The sequence below is a fragment of the Lepidochelys kempii genome, chromosome 2 (assembly GCF_965140265.1).
Source record: "Lepidochelys kempii isolate rLepKem1 chromosome 2, rLepKem1.hap2, whole genome shotgun sequence".
Taxonomy (NCBI): domain Eukaryota; kingdom Metazoa; phylum Chordata; order Testudines; family Cheloniidae; genus Lepidochelys; species Lepidochelys kempii.
In genome coordinates, this window is record NC_133257.1 from 163,601,767 (window position 1) to 163,613,910 (window position 12,144).

General features: G+C 41.0%; 1 protein-coding gene across 6 annotated transcripts in view; it reads right to left on the bottom strand.

The window, feature by feature from the left end:
• The window catches only part of FHOD3 (formin homology 2 domain containing 3), a 625,903-nt gene that overhangs the window by 567,407 nt on the left and 46,352 nt on the right, over positions 1–12,144 (bottom strand). For all 6 annotated transcript variants that reach the window (XM_073332694.1, XM_073332693.1, XM_073332692.1 and 3 more), the window contains exon 2: positions 69–175. In XM_073332694.1, the coding sequence (XP_073188795.1) occupies positions 69–175 (107 nt within the window). The remainder of the gene's footprint in view (positions 1–68; positions 176–12,144) is intronic.

The following is a 12,144-nucleotide window of genomic DNA, read 5'->3' on the forward strand; positions in this document are numbered from 1 at the left end:
ATCTCCATCATTTCAACGTGTCCTGATAAATACGTCTTTCATTTAAATCTGATAAATATTTTACTTACCCAGCATCCTCCTGGAAACCTTCCAATTCATCCCTTTGCTCTGCTAAGGTGGATTCTAAATCCAGATAGGTACCATTATGGGACAGTTGCAGTGTACAGTCATCAAGCTGTAAGGAAAAAAATCAAAATAGTGTAATTATTTGTATTAATAAATTATAAAACACTGCCCTTCTTTTGGATATGCCAATTTTTTTGCCGCAGAAAAAGGGAAATCTTACAGCACATGTTCCTGTTGAAGCACCTGTTTTCCGCCATTTTCACTTTTCCACCAAGTCCTGAGGTCCACATTGCACTCACTATTCTTCTAGCAAAGGAGGACCAGACAGCATTCTCTTATTTGGAGACCAATACTAGTTCTTAATTTTCTAAAGGAGCCATTTGAGTTATTAAGCCCTCAAACTCCACCAAAGACTAAGCACACTCTTCCTTCAGTGCTCTCAGCCCTAGCTGGCATAGGCAGCCAAATGTTTGTTAGACACACACAGATAGATAGATAGATAGATAGATAGATAGATAGATAGATAGATAGATAGATAGATATAGACACACACACACACTTCAGCCCTCCAGTGAATTCGATATCATTGACTCAGGAAGAGATTCAAGGAAAGATATCTATTGCTCAGATTAAAAAATTATTTTAGGTTATTGCTTGGATCAGGAGGCAAAAAGTATATTTTGATTTATGCCAGAGTAACTGAAATCACAGTAAGAAAAGGAGTACTTGTGGCACCTTAGAGACTAACCAATTTATTAGAGCATAAGCTTTCGTGAGCTACAGCTCACTTCATCAGATGCATATCGTGGAACCTGCAGCAGGTTCCACGATATGCATCTGATGAAGTGAGCTGTAGCTCACGAAAGCTTATGCTCTAATAAATTGGTTAGTCTCTAAGGTGCCACAAGTACTCCTTTTCTTTTTGCGAATACAGACTAACACGGCTGTTACTCTGAAACCTGAAATCACAGTCTGTCTACAATCATTGTGCTACTACCAAATCTAGGATTTGGAAAATCTGTTCACTTCTGTTTAGATTTTTCTTTGGAAAAAAACAACAACATTGCTTTTACATGAGCTATTCACAGTTATCCCTCTAAATTCTTCTGGGAAGTAGACATTTAAATGGCATGGCACATACAGAAGGCTCAATTACTGGAAAGAAAAATGTAAACAAAGTTAACTCTTTGATTCTTAGGGATTAAAAAAAACCTACATTAAGTTCCATAACTAGAGCATGTATCTTTTTGACTAAGAAGGAATATCAATCTACACAAAACTGGAAATACAATCTTTAGAGAAAAAGAAATGAGGCTAAACACTACTCTGGGAAACTTTTTCCCAGTAGACCAGATTATCAACTGAAATGCTAATTTATTCACTGAAATGCCAAAAAGGAAACTACTAATTAGATAAATGTTCTGCTGTCACTATGGGGACTGGGAGATTTGCCTACAATCTCCAATTCTACTGCATAACTAGGAAAAAGGAACGGTGCTTTACTAACATCTGATTACTTTAGTTTATAAAAAGCATGACGAGAACAGGAAGTATCTGATGTGCTAGATACAGGAAAATGGTACATTCTGCCTATTTTCAATTTGTCACCACAGTTTCAATTGAATGTGGTATTATTCATTTTTGTCCTAAAGCTTTTTACAATGTATCTAATAACTGAAACTATGGTGATGGAGGGTATGCATAAAAGTAACTATTACTCCAGTACTTTAACTATGCTGCATTTCACCAAAAAGTTGGCTCCTTTTCAATGGGGAGGGGGAGGCAAGATGAGGCAAGAGGGGAGTAAAGTAATACCTACAGAAAGGACCAGGCACTCAGATACCATTGTGAGGAGCCACTATGAAATACTAAGACAGATCAATCACCTCATGCAGATTCACTCTTCCTCCCTTTAGACTCCCCTCCGCACGCACGCACAGGCCACACAGGGGACTGGAATCGCTGCAAATTCCCACTGTTGGAGATCCTGCTAATTACTCCATCAGAAGGAGAGGGGAATTACTTCCCCCATATCCGAAATGATATGGGATTATAGCCACAAAACACACAGCATTCCCAAGATTTGTGCATATTTCCAATGCTCTGCCATTTGCCAGGGTTGACTGTACAATGACCATACTCCTCTGCACAGCCTCCTCCTCACTCTCGGCACCAGCAGGTGGTTCACTGAGAGCACAGTAGAGACAGGCTCACTGTTAGCAGTTCCTGTGCTTGGCCTACAACATCACAGAGCTCCAATTGTAGGGAAAGTCCTGCTCAGGCCCCCGCAAACCCGGGCTCAAACATGCCCAGTGAAGTTAGAATTTTTAGGGAATTTAGCTGAAAAGATCTATCAAGTCTCTACAAAGCATGTGCAGGAAGCTTTTGGAAAATTGCAGTTATCTTGACCAAATTTGGGAGGATTTTCACAGAGAGAGCAAAAGGCCACCCCACTGCCAAATTTCAAGTCCCTGTGCCAAAGCCCGGGAGTGCTAGAATTTCTCAAATAAAAGGTTATTAGACATTTTTAACATGGTCAAACAACGTATTTTTCCCTAGCCTCATTCTCAGAAACACCTGAACTGTGTTGGCTGAAATTTTTCAAAAAAATTTCAGCCAGAAGCAAACATCCAGAATGGAAAATTTCAGCCCAAATGGTTAAAGTCTGGCAAAGCTATAAGATTCTTGTAATGAGAAGCTGTGATGATTTTGGAAATCTATCTATACAATGTATTAATTCAGTGAACTCTCTGTATGCATCTTTATCAAGCTGCAAACTCCATTCTGAATGTGGAGTCTAGGTGCATTCACTGTGAGCTTCAGTGTCATGTTAGACTGAAATTTCAAAACAGGACCGTTGACTTAAGTGCCCAACCAATGATATGCAATAGCACTAGACAAATACAGGCTCCCAACCAGAAGAACTGGTTTATCAGGAGAGAGATCACCTGGCCACTAAGTCATGTGGTAGGACTATATGGTCACCTGTTGAGGCTGACCAGTGAGTTAGACCCATCTACCAGAACAAAGACAGTTCTCCAAGGACTTCCAAGGGAAGGGTGAGCTGAAGAGGGGAAAATCCATATATGATTTACAATTTTCATACAGATCTGTAGGTTTCTTGTGTGTTTAAGTAAAGAGCAACAGCGTTGCAGAACTCTGTGCAAAGTGTGGCTGTTCTATGCTACAACTACCATGTAGCCCTTGAGAGAGTTAAACTGTAACCCAAAAGGCTCACACCTTCAGTAGGATTCCGGAAGAGAGTATGTTTAAGCTACAGCAGGAGTCTGAAGTGTCATCACTATGCTTAGGGACTAGGCAGCTGAGCCACATGGTCACAACTCTCAGGGGTGGGGCCAGAAATGAGGAGTTCAGGGTGCAGGAGGGGGCTCTGGGCTGGGGCGGGAGGAGGGACAAGGGCTCTGGCTGAGGGTATGGGCTCTGGGCTGGGGATGAGGAGTTTGGGGTGTAGGAGAGTGTTCTGGGCTGGGACTGAGGGGTTCGGAGGTCAGGAGTGGGATCAGGACTGGGGCAGAGGGTTGGGGTATGCGAAGGGGTGCAGACTGGAGCTGGGGATGAGGGGTTTGGGGTACAGGCTCCAGGCGGTGCTTACCTCAAGCAGCTCCCAGAAGCAGCGGCATGTACCCTCTCTGGTTCCTACTTGGAGGTATGGCCAGGTGACTCCGCACGCTGCCCCATCTGCAGGCACCTCGCCTGCAGCTCCCATTGGCCGCGGTTCCCAGCCAATGGGAGCTGCAGGGAGGCATGTGGAGCAGCCCCCAACCCTGCTCCCCGGCTGAAGCAGGGCAAGCCCCAGATCCCACTCCTCAGTCGGAGCTCGAGGGCCGGCTTAAAACAGCTGGTGGGCCAGATCCGGCCCACGGGCCGTAGTTTGCCCACACCTGCTATAATACATACACTATAGATGTATAATATACTACCATATTTCTGATTTAAGGTCAGTTCATTTTCATCTATAAAACTGAGTTTTTACTGGATTCATGTTTTTCTGGCCTACATAAAAATTAAAGTTGTTTTGTGAACCCAACAAAACAAAGCTTTTTAAATGAGTTTTCTATTTTTCTGTGTGTCAATATATCAATTCCGAAAGTTGCCAGATGGACAGCCCTAGATACTGAAACCCTTTGTTTATCCACAGATCAGCGATCGCTCTGCCAATGGTCTCAATTCTAAACTGGAGCAGAGACTCCTGTCTAGTTAATCCATCAATTCTCCACAAAGACGGCCACAAGGTTAACATATAACAATGGTACTAGTCATGTTTTAAGGACCATGGATGGTGTTGATGTTAGTGATGTGGATACCTGTGCATCAGAAAACAGAGAACAACTTGTCTCACTTTGCCCAGCAAGTCATCAAAGGGTAATGATTACTCATATGCAAAATAGATGCATCCATATTTCATCTATGCTGTTAATGAGACAATGATAACATAGTGTGATAGTTCCATGAATAGGATGTTAAGACTGTTAGAACCATGGATCTCATCAGCAGCAAAGAAAATAATTTATTCACAGACTCGACATAAGAAACCTTCACATTCTGCTTTGGACTTAACTATCTTGAGTAATTCTGTATCGTCTGCAAATTTTGCCACCTCACTGTTTACCCCATTTTCCATATAATTTATGAATACATTGAACAGCACTGATCCCAGTACAGATCCCTCTCTCCATTCTGAAAACTGAACATTTATTCCTACCCTGGGTTTCCTCTCTTTTAACCAGTTACTGATCCATGAGAGAACCTTCCCTCTTATCTTATGTGAAAGGCAACGGAAAAATGTAGTCAAAGAGTTAAAAATTCAAAGCAAAAGGTATTTTAAAAAACACAATTCCTATTGTTTCTTAACCTAAACCTAGTCTGTCAAAGGGTAAGGACACCCTTGACCCAAATGTAAACTGAAAGGAGCAATTTTCAGGATCAGGACCCAATTGCTCAGCTGCCACTCCTGCCCCTTGTGATGTCATCGCTTCACTAGTTCTCTGGTCATCACAGAAAGTCTTCCATGGTAAAGAACACCTAAAATTTGAATCTAAATCTCAAGCAGACAATGGGTGGGTGGAGGGGAGGGGAATGGAACTCTCATAGGTTCTTTAAATACTATAAGGAAATAAAAAACATGGGATGCCAATGTATTCTTTTTTATTTTGCTGGTCACCTTTAAAAATTAGTTTTGGTTAGATTCCTATTTCTTTGTGCCAAAATGATTTTTACTGCAAGGCTACTGAGCTCAATAGGACCCATCAGCATAGCTTTAACAGCAGCACAAAGGCAGTGAAGGTTTCTCAGTTGGTCAGTTCTAAAAAAAAAAAAAAAAAAAAAAAAAGCTATGCCCCATTTCTCCTCACAATGTAGCTCTTATTGCTAAGCAACGGAAAAAAGCTCCTAGTTTCCTTAAACTTTGCAGCTCTTTCTAAATGCAGCACTGAAAGGAACAAGGAGCAAGAGGGCAAAAAGAACAATAGGAAGGAAAGCAGGCTATTAGCCAGCTACCTGAAGACAATTAAATGCCCAGTGTCCCCTTTCGAAACTATAATGGAAACTTTTTCCGGCTTTGAATAAAACTAAATCTTAGTCTGCCATTTTTTTGCTTTTACTGTCTTTAGTTTCTTATTGTCCAAGAGCTAAAACCGAAAGATTGTTGGCAGGGAGGGGGGAAATGGGGCACTTGCCTCTAACACATTAGCCACATGCTTTCAGACTGAATAATGTGAAGTCTGTAGGCACTACCGCCCCTCCCCGTCCCTGAGTATGTGCGCGCACACACTTCTTATTCAGAAAGCCTAAAGGGTCAATTAGGCAACATAAATGCAACACGCTTATTGCCATGCCAACTGAAACTTTGGAGAAGCTGTTTTCTTTTTCTCCAGAATGCTTAGCTTGGTTATAGAGCCTGTGTCTGAAGTGGACTTTCCTTGGTTGTTCTAAGTTGTCTGTCCCAGAGTACTGACAGTCAATTTGGCAAGAGCCAAGGGGATATATACCAGGACTCACTCACTCTCCATTTTATTTTAAAAAGAGAAAACTGTCCCAAATTATTACAAATGTCTTTTTTTTTTCTGTCACTTTCTTTCACTCAAAAAAACCTTGGGGCCATGGGACTGTATTTTTCAGCAAGCAACTTATCAAGTGATTTCCCCACATAGGTTTCTATAGTTATGTTTGCAAAATCCATGCACCTCTAATTATTGTCCTGCACACTCTGAAGTTGGCTACAAGTTGATAGCCAGCAGATGTACAGATCAGAGCAAACCATTTTCAGGGTTTCATCTTCCATTTAAATTAGTGATAGACAACTTCCAAAAGGTTCAGTTCAGATCAGTACTGAAGGTTCAGAACCCGAGTTTATACTAGGCACAAGCCCACTGATGTTTATGGAGATACAACACAGGTGATTTTGTTTCCTGAAGTTTACACACACTACTTGAACAACTTGACTCTACAAGACAGAACTGGAAATATCACAACAGGCTGTCATCAGATTTCTAATAGCTCTAGATCAGGGATTCCCAAACTTGGTTCTCAGCTTGTTCAGGGTAAGCCCCTGATGGGCCACAAGACACTTTGTTTACCTGAGAGTCCGGGAACGACGAACCGCGGACACTGGGAGCTGCGCACGGCCATACCTGCAGACGCTCAGGTAAACAAAGCCTCTCGCGGCCCACCAGAGGCCTACCCTGAAAAAGCCGCGAACCCAGTTTGGAAACCCTAGTCTAGATGGAACTGTCAGGACACTTGTCCTGCTGCATTTTGCCATTTCCAGTCCCACACGTTACTGAGATGAACACAGATGCTGAATAAAAGGAAGGGGAGGACATTTAATTATTAAAATTACCTGATAGTTTCAAACATTAGAAAATGTTTGGTTCATACTACTAGTTTTTGGCAAAGCTTCACACAATTCTTATCGCAGCCAAACCTCTCCACTCCTCCCTAATTTAAACTATCATTGGATGGCAATTGCTCGTGTTAATTTTGGCATGCTTTTTATCCATTTAAAGAATGGTTTTCATAGTGGAGAAAAACTGTTGACTGTAACAGACAAAACTAAATTGCTTTGTTGCTCAGTCTTTCTTTTTAAACTTTTTAAGCCTTCTTGATTGTATATATTACAAGCCCATCATGTTTGCACACTTCCACTGCTCAGTTTTTCACTATGCTCCTTTCTGGGTCAGTTGTTTCTGCAGTGGAATAACAATCCTATTACTGGGCCCTGTGAAAGCCAAATCTGTCCTTGCCCGAGCCATCTCCTCCTCCACCTGCTTTACTAAACCCCCTCTTGCCAAAGATGGAAGACTGTCCCCAACAACTCAGATTTCATATCTACGTTATTTCAAATTGCAAAGAGGTCTTAGTGATCCACCATGGTGTGATTTATTAACAGAATTGTAATAGCCTCTCCAGACTTTAAGGTCAAACTGGTTATTATCAAAGGGTCAGAACAAAGACTATTTTATTCTGTACTCAGAAAGAACTGTTTTGATCAATAAACTTTCATTAACATTATTACAGTTCATCAGATGTATAGGTTTTCTGCAGCTGCATGTGACTCAGCCTTTAAAATGTGACAGATGATTACTATTGTTATTGATTCTCAATGGGTAACCTAGATAGAAATAAAAAAGTGTACTACAGTAACTCCTCACTTAACATTGTAGTTATGTTCCTGAAAAATGCGACTTTAAGTGAAACTATGTTAAGCGAATCCAATTTCCCCATAAGAATTTATGTAAATAGCGGGGATTAGGTTCCAGGGATTTTTTTTTTTTTGCCAGACAAAAGACTATACACACACACACACACACACACACACACGGAGTACAAATTTTAAACAAACAATTTAATACTGTACACAGCGATGATGATTGTGAAGCTTGGTTCAGGTGGTGGAGTCAGAGGGTGGATATTTCCCAGGGAATGCCTTACTGCTAAATAATGAACTAGCAATTGGCTGAGCTCTCAAGGGTTAACTCATTGTTGTTAATGTAGCCTCACACTCTACAAGGCAGCACGAATGGAGGGAGGGGAGACAGCATGGCAGACAGAGACAGAGACACACACCCTACTGTGTGTGTGAGAGAGAGAGATGCACATTTCCCCTTTAAGTACCCTGACATCACTCTTAAGTACACTGCCTTGTTAAGTTAATCAGCAAGCTGAGACAGCAGCAGCTGCTGCCAGAAAGCTCCCTCCGTCCTGAGCCCTGTTGTGTGTCCCCCCTGCTCTAAGGAGATGGGGTAAGCGGGGTGCAGGAGCGGGGGGAGAGGGACACCCTAACATTAGGCCCCCCTTTCTTCCCCCCCAGCAAGCAGGAGGCTCTGGAGAGCAGCTCCAAAGCAGAGGGCAGGAGCAGCACATGGCAGTGGGGGGAGGGACAACTGAACTGCTGGCAATTGATAGCCTGCTGGGTGGCTGCCGCACAGGGAACTTAGGGGAGAGGGGAGCTGATGAGGGGCGGCCAGTCCACCCTAGTTCCAAGCCCCCACCAGCTAGCTGCAATGGGCTCCTCTTCCTGCAAGCAGTGGACAAAGCAGGTGGCTGCCAAAAGACGTTATAAGGAAGCATTGCGCAACTTTAAACAAGCATGTTCCTTAATTGATCAGCAACGTAACAACGAAACAACATTAACCGGAATGACTTTAAGTGAGGAGTTACTGTATTTTATACGAAAGGCGAGTGCCAAAAATTCTGCATATTTCAGCTCTGACACTTGCAGGTCGCACAGCAAATCCCCATTCTTCAATATATAACACACAATGTGCAGAGGATGTGACAGAGATTCCCACACCTGAGCCATTCTTTTTAGGTGATAAATTTGAGGAACTGGCCCAGATTGATGTTAGAGGAGGTTTTAGAATAAATTGATAAATTAAACAGTAATAAGTCACCAGGACCAGAGTTCTGAAGGAACTTATATATGAAATTGCAGAACTACTAACTGTGGTGCATAACCTATCATTTAAATCAGCTTCTGTATAAGATGACTGGAGGATCGCTAACGTGACACCAATTTTTTAAAAAAGGGTCCAGAGGTGATTCCCAATTCCAGGCTAATAAGCCTAACTTAAGTAACAGGCAAATTCGTTGAAACTATAGTAAAGAACAGATTTATCAGACACACAGGTGAACACAATTTGTTGGAGAAGAATCAACACAGCTTTTGTAAACGGAAATCATGCCTCACCAATCTATTAGAATTCCTTGAAGAGATCAACACACACGTTGACCAAGGTGATCCAGAGGATATAGTGTAGTTAGACTTTCAGAAAGCCTTTGACAAATTCCCTCAACAAAGGTTCTTAAGCCAAGTAAGAAGTCATTGGTTAAGAGGGAAGTTCTCCTCATGGATCACTAACTGGTTAAAAGATAGGAAATGAAGGGCCAGAATAAATGGTCAGTTTTCAGAATAGAGAGGGGGAAATAGTGGTGTCCCCTAAGGGTAAACAGGGAGGTGGCAAAATTTGCACACGATAGAAAATTACTTGAGATAGTTAAGTCCAAAGCTGACTGCAAAGAGTTACAAAGGGATCTCACAAAACTGGGTGACTGGGCAACAAAATGGCAGATGAAATTCAATGTCGATAAATGCAGAATATTTCACATTGGAAAACATAATCCCAACTATACATACAAAATGATGGGGGTCTAAATTAGCTGTTACCATTCAAGAAAGAGATCTTGGAGTCATTGTGGATAGTTCTCTGAAAACATCCACTCAATTTGCAGCAGCAGTCAAAAAAGCTAATAGAAACTTGGGAATCATTAGGAAAGGGATTGATAATAAAACAGAAACGAAAATAATGCCTCTATATAAATACATGATATGCCCACATCTTGAATGCTGCGTGCAGATCTGTCACCGCCTCTAAAAAAGATATATTGGAATTGGAAAAGGTACACTGAAGGACAACAAAATTGATTAAGAGTATGGAACAGCTTCCATATGAGGAGAGATTAAAAAGACTTTGACTTTTCAGCTTGGAAAAGAGACAATTAAGAGGTGATATGACAGAGGTCTGTAAAATCTTGACTGGTGAAATCTTGGTGTGGTGAAAGTGAATAAGGAAATGTTATGTATATCTTCACAAAACACAAGAACTAGGGGTCACCCAATGAAATTAATATGCAGCAGGTTTAAAACAAACAAAAGGAAGTATTTCTTCATACAATGCACAGTCAACCTGTGGAACTCTTTGCCAAGAGATGTTCTGAAGGCCAAAACTACAACAGGATTCATAAAATACTTAGATAAGTTCATAGAGGATGGGTCCATCAACGGCTGCTACCCAGGATGGGCAGGGATACAACACCATGCTCTCAGTGTCCCTCACTTCTGTTTGCCAGAAGCTGGGAGTAGATAACAGGGGATGAACCACTTGATGATTGCCTTTTCTGTTCATTCCCTCTGAAGCACCTGTCATTCGTCACTGTAAGAAGACAGGATATTAGACGAGATGGACCATTGGTCTGACCCAGTGTGGCCATACTCATGTGCTTATGTGTGTTCTTACGATCATTTCACAATACAGCATCCCAATGTAGGAGAAACTGTTTGGAGAGGGTATTTGATGGCATTTATTTGTACTAACAAAATTTATTTTCAACTCACTTATCTGTTTTTCTTTTTTATGGATTTTTTCTTGGTTTGGTTTGGTTTAATACAGTTTTGTAACTCAGGACCATAAAAGGTTTAAAAACAAACAAACAAAATTTACAAAAACAAGTCTCGCCACAAGGCCACAAACTAAGACCTGCACCTAACGGTGAGCTCCACAAGAGCAAAACCCTGCACCTACACAAAGCCCCACTGACTTCAGGGTGCATTCACATAGAACTCATTGTAGAATCAGGGCCTACATTTGGAGAAAAATTAAACTTATATTTTTTTTTATTTTGAGGGTGAAATTCACAGTATGGTCAGGCAGTGAATTTACATAATGAAACAGCAGGCACAAGAACTGCTTCCATGTTTTTAACTACATTTCAATGGTTTTCAACTAAGGTTTTTATGTGTCAATATTATTAGCACTCTAATGCCTACTGAGTTAACTGCTAATAGTCAGGACTTAAACACCTGTTTTCATCCTCAAGATGCTTTACAAACTTTGCAGGAACAGGGCCTTAAATGTGTGCATGGGCTTAATTTTACATCTTGTGACTAGTCCCCCTTAAATCACTGGGACTACCCACAGAGTGTAAACTTAACCACAAGTTTAAGTGTTTGCAGGATTCAGCTAAGGTATCAGAGTCAAATTAAATTAAGAGAACTTGCTGCTATGATATGAAGGTTTCTGCTTTGTGACCTCATCCTACATTCCTGGTTGATCTCAGGATCTATGTACGAAACATAACATCAATAGCACCTTACAGTCAAGGGAACCACTGGCACAATACAATGCCAATAAAATATTCCATTAATTATTTTACTATCATTGAAATAAAGAAATTAAAAACAAAAACAAAAAAACTGTTAAACAAATATTATGGATCTGACTTTAAGCAACAAATTGAAGGAAGTCCAGAGTTAAGACCGCAAGTCTTAATATACCCTGTTGTACCTTGCTATTTCAGGGGTCTCTGAAATGGATGTAATTAAATACTGTGAATATACATAGTATATCTGCTGCAATGGTTAGATACAAAGGAGTAAGTCAGTGATTCTACAGTTCTTTCATTCTGTTGATCACTTTAAGAGAAAGAGATCCCCTTGTGATGCTTACAGTCCAGGTGCCAGTGCATGCCAGAATCTCAGGACAATTCACTTCTATGTGAATATCAAAGAAGCGTTAATTGCTAGTCTGCATTCAAACTCATTCACTCCTATGGTACTCGAGATCAAAGGAGATATTGACTGTATTGTTTTTGTCTGTCAGACTCCTGTAGTTTGCTATTATGTTACTTGTACATTATGTATACCCTGTAATTAAATAACCCTAGATCAACAGTGTGTTAATGAAGAGTGTATTCAGGTGTTAGAACTTCATGAAAACTAATGAACAGTTACTTGTATTGTTCTCAATTATCTATTCCTATGTAATGACAGGCGTTCACATT